This window comes from Acinonyx jubatus, chromosome C1 (assembly GCF_027475565.1).
Source record: "Acinonyx jubatus isolate Ajub_Pintada_27869175 chromosome C1, VMU_Ajub_asm_v1.0, whole genome shotgun sequence".
In the NCBI taxonomy this organism is placed as follows: domain Eukaryota; kingdom Metazoa; phylum Chordata; class Mammalia; order Carnivora; family Felidae; genus Acinonyx; species Acinonyx jubatus.
In genome coordinates this window covers 73,976,681-73,991,952 of record NC_069381.1, presented here as the reverse complement: position 1 = coordinate 73,991,952, position 15,272 = coordinate 73,976,681, and the positions used below count along the sequence as shown (strand labels likewise).

The 15,272-nt window shown below is 34.1% G+C and overlaps 1 protein-coding gene across 2 annotated transcripts in view; it reads right to left on the bottom strand.

The window, feature by feature from the left end:
• The window catches only part of PKN2 (protein kinase N2), a 128,188-nt gene that overhangs the window by 42,961 nt on the left and 69,955 nt on the right, over nt 1-15,272 (bottom strand). For both annotated transcript variants that reach the window (XM_027058676.2, XM_027058677.2), the window contains exons 4-8: nt 11,822-11,939; nt 11,367-11,512; nt 11,062-11,275; nt 1,108-1,293; nt 77-186 (exon numbers count right to left, since the gene is read on the bottom strand). In XM_027058676.2, the coding sequence (XP_026914477.1) occupies nt 77-186; nt 1,108-1,293; nt 11,062-11,275; nt 11,367-11,512; nt 11,822-11,939 (774 nt within the window). The remainder of the gene's footprint in view (nt 1-76; nt 187-1,107; nt 1,294-11,061; nt 11,276-11,366; nt 11,513-11,821; nt 11,940-15,272) is intronic.

Here is a 15,272-nt window from a genome sequence, read left to right as displayed (position 1 = left end):
CTTCAAAGACATAAAATTTACATTCAAAATGAATTATAAATATAATGAAAATTTAAGTAAAATGTTTTCCTCTTACCCTGTCCAGTTCCAGTGTAAACTTCTGGTCCCATGACTGATTGGAAATGGGTTTCCAGCTCGTCTGACCAACCACAGTATTATCTAGCTTCAAAACCGCACAGACATCATCTGTAATTACAATTTATAAACTTGCTTAAATATTTTAAAACTTTAAAATAGAAGCATCACTGTTTAATAGGAACAAAAGTCTTATGAGCCTTTAAAAGTAAGATTTTTCTTAATACTGAAGCTTTTGGATCTTAAATGGCTACTTTTACATGTACACATACTTCCACCAGATGCTCCCAAATTATCCTCTGTGTTTGACAAAAACACAGAGATCAAATGCTATCTATTTTGTATGTTTGTATATCAATAGTAATCATTCAGTTTTCTCCCTCTACATTTCTGTTTGTAGAGTTTGTCACTTTAGACAATTTTTGTTTCCACACTTTCCCTAAAATCCCTTTCTAGATGAAGGAAAACACTGACATATGCACCTCTGTACCCTGTAGTAGGTTTAACTGTCACGGGCCTTTCCCCCCCCCAGTGCTACCTTTATATCATAGTTTATAATCACATTTTAGAACATCTGCAAAGTGCTTCATAAACCTATTGCATATTGCTCTTACCACTTCCACCTATTACCCCATTTGTTTGCTAACTGAGCCACTACTAGTAAACACGTTGGGTCCTGTGGTTAGTTATCAAGATTGAGAAGTGTCACGATGTCATTAAAAGATAAAGATGTGACAAGACTCAGAGCCTCTGAACACTTTCAGTTTGGCATAGATTGATCCTGAGTATTTCATTCTTCCAAAAGAATTAATGTTACGTGTCATTCAGTTTTCTAACATAATTTCAATAAATTTGGTTGCCTTTGTTTCCTGTCAGTATAGCTTTCGATATTTTAAAGTTAAATTATAGAAGTCAGAACATAAAGCTTTTTGTTCAACTTTGGCTCTTTCCCATTGCTAGCTGCATTATTAAGTTCTTTGTATAGGCCCTTTAATTTGTTATATGATTTTTTAAAAAATTTGGTTACTGAACTGGACAAGTCGTCGGTTTTTAGGAGATTTCGACTACTTCCACTTTTACTTTTACTTGTTCTGCTCATGAAAGATGATCTGGTTTCACTTGGACTCCAACCAGGTAGTGCAACCGATGTTGCTTTTGACCGTCCAGGGACATTCTCTAGAATATCTTGACAGCCCATAAGACGAACTTCCAAAGTACCTATCAGCATGAACAAATATCAAATAAGAACATCAATTTTTAATATATAGAACTATGTCTTTGTTACTATTCAGAAAGGATGGGGAGAGATCTGCTAAAATAACAAAATCTCTTCTCCCAGAGGATCTGTGAGATAACTAATCATCCTTCCTGTTTTAATTAGAGAAACCTATTGAAAATTCTTAATAAAACTGTAAGAAATTTTATGGAAAGAACAGCACCTTCCAATAGCTGTCCAAAAACTTGTTCTAAAAGAGGTTACATAAACTTCTTCTATGTCTGAATACTCATTTATATAATTACATGGAAGAATTACAAAATTATGTGGATAGACCACGTGGGAAGGAAAACAAAGCCAAATATCAACATAAACATACAGAAATTAGAAACAAGGAAATCTGACTACATGAAAAGCAGCTAGCCATGTTTAGTAGTTATGTAGTTAATACAGAAAAAGACTTTACAGGGTTTTTTTGTATAAATAAATGGGTTTCCTGTTCTATTTGAGATGTAAAATAATATTAACTTTCTAATAGTGTAATGAGTCAAATAATTGACTATAATTATCTAAACATAATTCTGATTTCCTTAGGCAAATAAATACTGAAGGTGTTCAAATGAAAATGAGTAACTTTAAGGCTATCTAAAGATACAGTTTGTCATCATTTGGGCTAGAGTTAGTATACTAGAAGTTAGAAATGGTGCTATAGTATTAAAATTTTAGATAATGCACAGAGAATAACATTTTAGGAGTTATTTAAGTACTCCTATATATAACATTTAGGGATATTTCCTGGTCCCAATGAACTTAAATAATTAAAGCTGAACTCGAAAGTGAAAAGACCTGGATTTATACCCAACTCTTAAACAAACAAACAAACAAAATACGTTAAAAAAGTGTTAAAGACATTGGAGGTCAGGAAATGAAGAACACTGATCCCCAAGACATGGCAAACAAATGAGATGAACCCTAAGACTGCTTGAGTTTACTGCCTGGAATATACCTAGGACATAGTGCAGGGAGGGGAAACTCAGGTGCAACCAAGTGGACTACCTGTGTGAAGGAAACGGACCGGAGAGTATGACACAGAACTGATCAAGGTGGCTAGAATTCACAGGCAGAGTAAAAGAGAGACAACAGCTGTCCAGAGACAGAACTAAGATGTGCAGAGGGTTCCCCTAATCAAGTATTCGGTCTTGCCCCAGTAGTAGAGAATAATTACTCCTACGTTAAATGATGTTCTGGTCTGTATAACAAATCTTAAAAGCAATACCCGGTATTGTTTAAAAGCAATACATGGGGCGCCTGGGTGGCGCAGTCGGTTAAGCGTCCGACTTCAATCAGGTCACGATCTCGCGGTCCGTGAGTTCGAGCCCCGCGTCAGGCTCTGGGCTGATGGCTCAGAGCCTGGAGCCTGTTTCCGATTCTGTGTCTTCCTCTCTCTCTGCCCCTCCCCCGTTCATGCTCTGTCTCTCTCTGTCCCAAAAATAAATAAACGTTGAAAAAAAAAATTAAAAAAAAAAAAAAATAAAAGCAATACAGGTATTGCTTAAAAGCAATACAGGTAACTTAACTGTGACCTAGACCAAAGCTCAAGAATATTTATAGGAATACAAAAATATCCAGCATCCAAAAGCTAAAACTCACAATGTCTAGCAATCTAATCAGAGACTACCAGGCATATTTGTTTTCTGTTGCTGGATTACCAATTACCACAAATTTAGTGGCCTAGAACAACACCCATTTATTATTTCACAGTTCTGTAGGTCAGAGTCTGGGTGAGTTGTCTGTACTCTCTGTTAGAAATCTCACAAGGCTGAAATCCTCATATCTGCCAGGCTGGGCTCTTATCTGGAAGATTTGAAGAATCTGCTTCCAAGATCATTCAGGTTGTTGGCAGCCTCCAGTTTCTAGCAGACATAGGATTGGGGTCCCTATTTCCTTGCTAGCTGATGGCCAAGGGTTGTTTTCAAGTTCTAAAGGCCATGTGAATTCCTCACTACATGCTAGCCCCCTCTATCTTCAAGCCAGCAATGGCACATACAATCTTTTTCATGATTCAGATTATTCTTCCCCTTCTGCCACTGGCCAGAGAAAATTCTCTGCTTTTAGGGGGTTCATGTGATCATATTATACCAGCCCAGATAACTGCCCTTTATATTAACTCAAAGCCAACTGATTAATAACCTTAGTCACACAGGCAAAATCCCCTTTTCCATATAACATAGTATTATCACAGGAATGATGTCTCATCGTATCCACAGGACAGGGGTTCCAAGGGTCATTCTTGAAATTCTGACTATTATACCAGGAAAACAGATAAACAGAAAAGTAAGAAACATAGTAAGAAAAAAAGATATCAAATGAAAATCAATCCAAAACTGACATGAACACATTCACACAGTGATCATAATTATAGTCCATCTGTTCAAAAACTTGAATAGAGACATGCAATAAATCAAAAAGACCCCAAACAAAATCCCAGATATAAAACTACCATGTTAGAGACTTTAGGAAAAATATACTGGGATGAGATTAGTGGCAGATTATACATTGCAAAAGAAAAGGCTAGTGAACTTGAAGCTAAAGCAGTAGAAATGGTAAAAAAAAAAAAAAAAATAAGAGAAAGGAAAGACTTGAGGGGTAAAAAACACAACAACAACAACACAAAAAAAACAGTGCATATATAAACTAAGTTTAACTTCAAGTGGCCCAATATGTGTACAACTAAGTCCCTGATGAAGAGCAGAGACAATTGGGACAGAAATATATTTGAAAAAATAATGGCTGAAAAATTTCCAAATTTGATGAAAACTATAAACCCAGTAAGTATCCAAGAATTTCAAAAACACCAAGCAAAAGAGCAATAAGTAAATCACATGAAAGTACACGATAACAAAATTTCTCAAAACAAGTAATACAGAGAAAATATTAAAAACAGCCAGAGGAAAAAAGATACGTTACATACAAAGATTAGGATCACAGTGGATTTCTCATAAGAAACAATGAAAGCAAGACACATAAGCAACAATTTTAATGTACTGAGAAAATGAACAAGCAAATAAACTGTGAACTTAGAATTCTAGACCCACTGAAAATATCTTTCAAAAATGAAGACTTTTCAGATTTAAAAATGGGTAAAGAATCCATTTTCAGTAGACTACCATGATCCAGCCATATCATTCCTAAGTATTTACCCAAATGAAATCTACATTTACACAAAAACTGCCTAAGGATGTTATTAGTAGCTACATTTGGAAAAAATACAAAGTGGAAACAACTCAAATATCAGTTGCAGGTGAATGGATAAACAAATTATGGACTATCCATACAACTGAATACTATTAATAACAGAAAGGAACTACTGATAGACACAACATAGATGAATATTAAAATAGCTATTCAGAGTGAAAAAGGTCAGAAATCCTTCTCTTCCCAAAGAAAACAGTATATACTGAATGATTCCACCTATAGAAAATTCTACAAAATGTAAACTAATAGCAAGTGACAGAAATAGGTCAGTGATTGCCTGGAGTCAGATGTGGGTAAGGAGAGCATGAGAAGAGCAGGAAAGAGGGATTACACAGAGGCACACAAGGACACTTTTGGGATGATGGATATATTAATTATCTTGATTGTTGTGATGGTTTCACAACAAAATTTATGACAAAAATCTTCAAGTTATACACTTCAAATAAAACTGGATGTTGATGATGGTGGCACAACTATATACATTTCCTAAAAATCCTAAAACTAGGGGCGCCTGGGTCATTCAGTTGTCTCTGCCCCTCCCCCATTCGTACTCTGTTTCTATGCCCCTCTCAAAAATAAACATTAAAACATTCTTTTAAAGTTCTAAAACTATATTCTTAACAAAAAAAATTTTTTTTAACTTTTATTTATTTTTGAGAGACAGAGAGCATGAATGGGGGAGGAGCAGAGAGAGAAGGAGACACAGAGTCAGAAGCAGGCTCCAGGCTCTGAGCTGTAAGCACAGAGCCCGATGAGGGGCTCGAACCCACGAACTGTGAGATCATGACCTGGGCTGAAGTCGGATGCTTAACCGACTGAGCCACCCAGGTGCCCTAAAACTGTATTCTTTAAGTGTGTGGATTCTATGGTATATAAATTATGTCTCAATAAAGTTACTAAAGTTGGAGGGGAGCTTCAATTTTTATGTTTGTTAGGCTATGGAAATATTCTGTAACTATAAAGTGTTAAAACAGATTAAGTAGATATTATTTTAATTTTAATTCAAAAGAAACAACTTGTTGTATTTGTGTGTTTTATTTCCTTTTTTGTTGTTAAACTGGCAAACTTAGCTCATTTCCATTGTAAATGTTTAGCTGTAAAAGTCATCCTGGGGAAACTGAAAACATCTGGTCACTACTTCAAACCCTGGTAGCTTATTAAATATTTTAGTAATTTCAATATATTAGGAGATGACAATGCTCAGCACCTGCTTTCATTTAGGAAAAAGAAACCTGGAGGGATTTAAGAACTTTAGTAAGCATCTAGAAGTTTCTTTCCTTTATGAGGTGACACAGTTGCAATTGTGTGTAACCATATTAGAAATACTTTAAAATATTTTACTTTTATAACCCACAATATGAAATTTTTAAAACAAGCAATCCAAGAAGTAAATGTCTGTATTCATAAGCAGTAGCTATGAATTCCATTAGAACAAGTAAATGTTTTTTTTTTAATGTTCTGAAAAAACTATTTTATATCCATTTTACTAATTCAGTATTTCATCTTGGTACAACTGAGTAATGAAGGTATCTTCTTTCATAAAAACAAGTAAAAGTCTCAAAATGTGGACCAAAAATTCAATTATACCTTATTTCAAAGTAGCACCAAATTTGCAAATTTCAATTTTTATTCATACAACCACAAAAGAAATCAGAATATAAATGAGACAAACCACAAATTTCAATTTTTATTCATACAACCACAAAAGAAATCAGAATATAAATGAGACAAACCACAAACAGCATGTAGTGAAAAACTCAGGAGGGTAAATGTTCCTACTACTTATCCAATATAATTCTTCATTGTGTATAATCCTTTATTAAGACCAATAGTATTTCTCTTTCTAGTTACTCTGTCTTTAGCTTAAGCTTCAACATGAATTCATTAAAAGGTTCAGTAGGAATTTAAAATAGTATTTTTAAAAACCAAAATGTCTTGGGGTGTCTGGGTGGCTCAGTCGGTTTAGTGTCTGACTTCGGCTTAGGTCATGATCTCGCGGTTCGTGAGTTTGAGTCCCGCGTCAGGCTCTGTGCTGACATCTCAGAGTCTGGGGAGCCTGATTCGGATTCTGTGTCTCCCTCTCTCTCTGCCCCTCGCCTGCTTGCACTCTGTCTCTCTCTCTCAAAAATAAACATAAAAAAAAATTAAAAAAAAACCCAAAATGTCTTAAGAACTATAAGATACTTCCCTTTATGCTGACAATTTACATCACTTTGAATAAAGTTCAGTAAGGCAATGAAGAACAGGAAAAGAGAATGGAAGAGGTTAGAGTTGGGGAGAGAAGTCAACAAGAATAGAAAGGGAAAAAAAATTCCAGCTGTATCAGATGTTTTCTAAAATATGGCTTTATTACTTTTCTAGAAATATTGTTGATTTCCAAATATTTGACAACCATATTTTAGTCAATGAATCATTCAAAAATTCTAAAATATTATTAATGCATTCAGCACTGAGTCATACAATGGCAAAAGCTTAAGTGCAGTTCCTTCCTTATTGTCAAATAATCTTTACCAAGTTTCTCCTGAAACTATAAATATCCTGTGCTAGGGGCTAGAATTACATGTAGGCAGACAACAAAGTCTTTGTTCTTCACAGGTCTATATTCCAGTTTTGATTTTAAAAAATACAGTAAGAAGATGGATAACAAGGCAGATATTAAACAGGGACTGTGCACAAACCAGTTTAACTGTGATAGAAAATTCATAATAGGAGTTACAGAAGATGTGACTAGAATGATAAACACTTTAATAAATATTTAAAACATTTAAAATAAAATGGAGCATTCTGACCAAAGATTCCCAAGCTTTCTTGTTTCATGGTACCCTAGTGTACCAATTTTTTCACTGTGCTCCTAGTCTGAAAGATATACCTAACAGTTCTGTTTCATAGAATATTGTAATCAATTAATAACTATAAAAACAATACACATAACTTGAAAGAAAAGGTAATCTTATTTCATTCGTAAATAACCATAGTTATTTCCTAATGGATGTTTATACTGAGCACTGTACAACTTCTCAAACTCTGGAATTACACTGGAAACCGCCACCTTCTTTTCTACTCCATGTTGATTTTCACATGGTATTTATTGTATCACAGCAATGCAGGAAAACCCTGTTTCATCAACATTTATGACTTCACTCGAAGCACCATCTCCTGCTAAAACTAGAACTACTTTGAGCTAGTAATTTAAATGGTGACTGTAGGACGTGAAGTAACACTTTACTTTGAGGGCTTCCCTCAAAAAAGTTAAAATATCCTGTTGTACTCTGTTTATTCATTCTTGCATCCCAGGATACCTCAGATTTAGAAACTCAATTTGGTAACTGTAGGTTTAGACTGATCCTATTAGTGGCAACAGCACAGTTTAACTATAAATTTGTCCTTCAAGTTTTAATATAGAAGTCTGACATAAAACTGATTAATGATACCCAAAGCTACCAGAATGTGATAGCATGCTATGCAATTCTGAAGAACACTTTCACATCTTCAAAATACTCAATGACATTATTAAAGTAAAGCCCTTGTTGACATTCACATTCATATGGTAATTTAAGAATTTCCAGGGGTGAGAAGTCAATGTAACAAAAATGTCATAATCACATGGACCATAAAAACCTTTGTAGCTGATAGAGAAAACGGTGGGGCAACAAGGTCCTAAAACAATTTCTCCACAGAAACACAGGAAACAAACAAAACAACCAAAAATTAGCAGAAACTGTTAGAATCAAGTGTATGAGAAATGTGAAAGATAGTCAAAGGTTTACTGCAACCAAGCAAATGCTTACTTAACAAAAACACAGTAAGTACTCAATAGGAGACTCTGTAGCACTTTAACTTACCCTTGCCTCATCTTCCTTCTACCCACATGGTTTATTGATAATTTTCAAGACAGCAGTTAAAAAGAAATCCTCATTCTCAAGGAAGTGTGGTTGCCTGCTTTGAATGAACTGAGGGCTCTCTGATGAACTAACACAAAAGTGTGCCTTAAAAAAAATTGTTTTTTGCCTTACTAGGAAATCTCTCAGGGCAGAGAAATAGCTAAGTGGAAGGCATTTAAAGGCAAATAAACCAGTCATTGCAACCTGAGGCAAAAGATATCAATTGGGACAAACAAGATATCCCAAAGAGTCTTGGAGGAGAACATAGGGAGTGGGATGTTTTGGGGAATAAGGGCTTTGCAGTATTTCCACTGAGAAACTAGAAGGCTAGAGAGAAAAGGAGGCATCCTCAGAAAAGGCCTGAGAAAGTCCTAAGTTCTCACATCTGGCTGATCTTCAAGTTTTGTGCCAGCAAAGGCAGAGTTGTAAGATGCCTGGGTGACTGTTGGGGGTATGCCCCCAACACACAAACACAGAGCCCAGCTACAAAGACAGGCAATTTTTTTTCTTTCTGCCTGCATGCATGAAAAGAAATGTCTGTTAAAATACTAGCTGACCACTAGTCTTAATAAAGACTTCAGTGACCATACATGACAACAACTACAGTGTTTACAAAATATTTATAAAAGCCCCTAAAAAACTATATCCCACACAAACAAAGAAATTCTAGAGAAAGGGAGTGTCTTCCAGAGTTACACATTATAATATTCACAACATCCAGTTTTCAATCAAAAATTAAGATGCAACCTGGAAAATAAGGAGTATGGCTGGGGTGCCTGGGTAGCTCAGTCAGTTAAGCGTCTGACTTTGGCTCAGGTCATGATCTCGCGGTCCGTGAGTTCGAGCCCCGTGTCGGGCTCTGTGCTGACAGCTCAGAGCCTGGAGCCTGTTTTGGATTCTGTGTCTCCCCTTCACTTTCTCTACCCTCCCCTGCTTGCATTCTGTCTCTGTCTCTCTCAAAAATAAATTAAAAAAAAAAAAAAAAAGAGTACAGCTAATTGACAAGAAAGGCAGAAATTAATAGAAACTGATGAAGCCAAGACACTGGATCTATTAGACAAGGACTTCATATCAACTGTCTTACATATTGTCAAGGACCTACAAAACAAAACAAGAACAAAACCAAAACCAAAACCAAACGAAAGAAAGGAGAGTGGTGTTTTAACAAATAGAGAATATTAATGAAGACATAGAATTTATCAATAAGAACCAAATGAAAGCACAATACTAAAATTTTTAAAATTTACTAGAAAATTGCAATAGATTTGAGCAGGCAGAAGAACTGGCAAACTTAAAGACAGGTAAATTAAAAGCACCCAGTCATAGGAGCAGAGAGAAAAAAAAAAAAAAAGAAAAGTGAGTATAATTCCATGTTATTTGAAGCCAATGGGTAATAAAGAACATTGCATGAAGAGATATACTGATAAAAAAATTACAGCTTTTTATAATAGGAAAATAGAAACAAGAAGACGAAATCACATTTTTAAAGAGCTGAAAAGGGAAAAAAAGTGAAAGGGCAGAAAAAGATATTCAGTGCAAATAGTAATAAGGAAAAGACAGTTGAGGGAGCTACACTAATATCAGACAAAATAGACCTTCAATTCAAGATTCTTATAGGAGATAAAACAGGACATTATATTTTGATAGAAGAGTCAATCCATCAAGAAGATATAAAAATTATAAACATAAGTGCAATTCACAGCAGAGCCCCCAAAATACATGAAGCAAACATTTACATAATTAAAAGGAGAAATAGGCACAAAAAATAACTGAGACTTCACTAACTGACTTTCAGTAATGGACCTACTAGAATGGCAATAATCAAAAAAAAAAAAAAAAAAAAAAAAAAGAAAAGGAAAATATCAAGTGTTGGGTAAGGATGTGTGCTCTTAAGAACATAAAATGATGCTGCAGCCACCGTGGCAAATAGGTGACCATGCCTCAAAAATATAAACATAAAATTACCACATGACCTGGTACTTACATTCCTAGGTATACACCCAAAATAAATGAAAACAGGTGTTCAGACAAAAACCTGAACACAAATGTTCATAACAACACTATTCACAATAGTCATAAGGTGGAAACAACCCAAATGTCCATCAATTAATAAATGGATAAACTTAGTATATACCCACATATAATTGAGAACTATTTACCATAAAAAGGAATGAAGTACTGATATATTCTACAAGGACAAACCTTGAGAACAGTACACTAAGTGAAAGAAGCCAGACACAGAGGCCAAAAATTATATACTTCCATTTATAGGAAATATCTAGAATAGACAAATCTACGGAGACAGAAAACCAACAGTGGCTGCCAGAAGCTGTGGGAATGGGGAGTAACTACTTAATGGGTATGGGGTTTCCTTTTGGGATGATGAAAATGTTCTGGAACTACATGATGGTGATAGTTTTGCAACACCATAAATATAGTAAATACTTCTGAATTGTATATTTTTAAATGGCTAAAATAATAAAGTTTATGTTATGTGTATCTTATCACAGTATTTTAAACATCTGTGCATACTTCTTAAAAGTACTCATACTTTTTATTCATTTATTAAACCAGGACCCGACGTACACACAAAAAAAGTGCACCCAAAACAATTAGGAGATGTATGCAACCTACCTGTTAGTGCTGCTGGTTTGGACAGTGTACTATATTGGTTCTGTGTAGATATCATACTTTGACGTGGACTTAGTGTTGGTGATGCAACAAGTGAAAGCTCCTCAATGATAATACTGCTTTTGGGGTGATTCTTGGGGAGTTCATTTAATCTTTGCTCTAATGAATACTTTAAAAGGTCCAACTTCTGACTTGATTCATTAAATCTTGCTTGGGCCTTGAACAGGGAAAAGACAATTGTTGTCATTTAAATAATTACATTCTTTGAAAAATGTATTTATTAAGTTAAAATATTTATTTAAAATTACTTCTGAAAGTGCTTTTCTGTCTGTTACTTTTCCTGAGCCAAGTAATTTCATTACATTCTTTGCACCTTCTGCTACTGCAAATTCTATCCTAAAATGATGCCTTAATTCTTCCATCCGAAGTTCAAGAGGACTTATGACAGGTTTTGCTAGAGGGGGGAGAAAAAAAATGCAATTGAACCATTTATTTGGTATTTTCATATACAGTGATTAAAACTCATGAAAAAGAAATGAATTCTTACAATGTAAGAGAAAAATTAGTTACGTAAAAAAACACTGAAGTAATACTTAATAGATACAATGTTGAAATGAAGAGCCTTCCATTTTAGCCATCAAAACTCAAAGACATAAGGCCTCCTCCTCCTTAATTCTGAACCACTGCTTCTTTACTACATGATATTTATTAAGCACTATAAGCCCATAATAATAAGCATGACAATTTATCTCTATTCCATCACCATTATCAAAAGCCAATTCATTGGTCTGGACTGCCTGAAGAATCTGCATTCGTATCACTTCTATTTTTGTCTTGCTGTCCTGGAGCAGCTGCTGAGCTGTGCCATGGAGTTTCCGATCCTATTAAAATAAGTTTGAAAAGGTAAGCATATGAAAAGACAAACAGAACATTTTCACAGCTTCTAAATGAGATAAAACGATTATCAGCAAGTGAAAAACAGAGTTAAAAGAGCACACTGTAAGCGCTATAATAGATACACTTGTAGATACATTTATTTTAAAAAGCCATCGAACGAAACAGCTATAAATGAGAAAAGCAACTTCATTTAGTTAAGACAATTTGTGAGAAAGCAAGTAAATCTTATTACTGTTTAAAAGAATTCCAAATTCACATTTGTAATTTTCTCTGCTTTACACAAAATATAAAGGATTTTTTCACACTATGTTCAATAATTCTCAGAAGCATTGCATGTGACAGACACCTCAGTGACTAAACCTAAATATTTTAGAAAGTCTCTTCCTCTCTCATAACATTACAGTTAAATTCTTATGAAGCTTCATATATGTAGGGAAATTTTTAAAGTAACTAATCATAGATGGTATTTGTGTTCCCTTAAATCTGATAAAGGAAACAGGAAATAGCATTTGTCAACACTGGTGAGATAATAAGAAAGGTCCCTTGACACTCTTGAATGTCAAAAAAACCCAAGACATTCTCAATAAAGCAAAGGAGGAAATTATAGTGAATAAACTTCTGTTATCTCTTAAAACTTCAAGAAAGGTCCAGAATTAAGTGAAATAATGTTACTGTCATACCAGTTTAATTCTGACAACAATGAATGTTACTGACAGAGAGTAACAAAAAACTTACCATTTTAGGAATTGTGGTCTGCTAAATAATGATCCACCCAAAGATGTCCATGTCCTAATCCCAGAACCTTACAAATGTTACATAGCAAAGGGAAACTAAAATAGCAGATGGAATTAAGGTTGTTAATCATTCAACCTTAAAATGTAGAGATTATTTCCAGTTGGGCCCAAAGTAATTATAAGTCTCCTTAAATGTGGAAGAGAAAGGCAGAAGAGGAGGGCAGAGTAATATGAGAAGAAATGGACCCACTGTTTTTGGCTTCAAAGAGAAGAAGGCCATAAGCCAAGGAATGTGGGCAGCCTCTAGATGCTAGAAAGAACAAAGAAACAAATTCTCTTCTCCATCCTTCAGAAGGGAATGCAGTTCTGCCCATGCCTTGATTTTAGCTCAGTGACATCCGTTTGAGACTTTTCAATTACAAAATTGTAAAATAATAAATTTGTATTAAGCTACTAAATTTATGATAATTTGTTGCAGCAACCATAGAAAACTAATACAGCATTTTTTCCCAAAAGTTTCATATGCAACAAGTAACAGAAATTAAAACCATCTGCTGCTTAGATTGTTATATTAATTGTCAAAGTCTAGTAGGCTTCAATCCACAAAAAATGATAAAACTATGCATCAAGTTAGAAAGTACTTATTCAAAAGAAAAGCCAATTGTTGCTTACTATTTAAGCATCTCTAGTTTTATCACTATGGCAGTCAGTACTGATTTGCAAATAAAATAGGATACAATCAACCTATATTCTCTAGAAGAGTTCAAGACTAGAAGCTAAGAGACAAGCATCAGATGTGCAGCATCATTTCAATAGAAACACGCACACAGAGTCTATTATGACACTGAATAAAAGAGGAGGAAGGAGATGTGGGGTGGGAAAGATAATATTGCTATTATATAAGGGAAAAAAAAGAAAGTGAACATATTTTATGTTAAACACCAAACAAGGTTAATATACAGTGGGAGAAAAAGAATTTGCAAATTTATGAATTCTTCTTCCATTTCTTTCCTGCTCCTAAGGCCAGTCAATTTAAGAAAGACCTCTAGTCAGATTTCATTCTTTATTAAATATTTAGATTTCACACCAAGGAGTTGAGCCAAATAATCTACTAAGTCTCTTAAATATCATTTTACACCATGAAGTGTACACACATACACACACGCACACACACACACTGCATTTGTTAATTATGCTTTACCATTAAAGATACTTGCTTGAGTTTGCTGCTTGGCTATGACTAATTATATGCTTTTATGAATATACCTATTCACCCTTCAAATTTAAAATGAAAATACTTTTATTTTAATTCCTCCTCCTTTCCACTATTAAGTACATCAGAAAAACTGAAGATTTGAAACAGCTTTTCTATTCCTTTGAGAACTTACTGGAGTAAGAAAAAAACTTAGTATTCCAAAGCTCCTAATTTAGTGGGGTAAATATGTTTTGCAATCAGACAGACTGGGCCCCAAATCTTACTGTACTTTTAAACCTGGGCTTGTTAACCTATCTTCTGCAAGATTTAGGTTTCTTGCATAAATTACACAAATGGGGATACCATTCTTTAAAATATGAAGCTTTTGTAAGCACTAGATAAAACTAAAATCATATTGCCTAGCACATGATTGGCATTAAAAATGTCCCCTTTTAGAGCAATAAAAATGATTATCTTATTTCAATGAAATCCTAATATAAATGAATAACTATTAACAAACTATTTAATGCTATGCTTTTCAATTGAGCTACTCCTTTTATTATTTAATCAGTATATGAGAAGACAGAAGTCATTTACTTCTTTGGAAATACTTTAACTATTTCAATTCAACATGTAAAGAAGAGCATTTTTAGTTCATTTTAAAAGTAATTGAATTTTCCCAGACTTTTGGAAGATCTGCACAGATGTCAAAGTATGATGAAGGCTTTTAAAACTGACACTGGATATTACCTGTCACAGGCGATTTATAGTTACTACACGTCAGTCTTATGCTTTCCAGCATTCAATAAATTTTTAATGTCAGTTTTATGCTTCTAGGCATTCAATGGATTTTTACTGAGCACCTAATATATATTCAAGGCAAGAGACAAGGTAGGTCCAAAGTATAAGAATTGGTTTAGGCATTAGAGAAATACTGGCTTTTATGTTAACTAAGGCTTTGGAAAGATTTTTATGTTTGTTAGGTTGAATCATATGAAAATGCCAATATCTGACTAATTTTGAACTAAAAAGAACAATGTTACGTGGTTTATATTAGTAATTAGCACTCTATGATGTCTGATAGTTATATTTCAAATGTATAATATATTTTAATCATAAGTTAAAAAATGTGTAATATTTTCAAATTATATAATTTATTTTATAAAACAAATATTGTTTTGCATGTCATAGTGGGACATTATAACAAATACACTCCATCACACAGATTTCAGAAATAAGTAAACCAATAACTATCCTTATTTTTCCATCACATATTGATGGCTTATTTTGCATGTACTAAATGTTACATCTAGTGAAAATACAAAGATTAATCAGGATGGTACCCTATAAAACCTATAGTTTAATTGAACAGATACAGATAATTATTG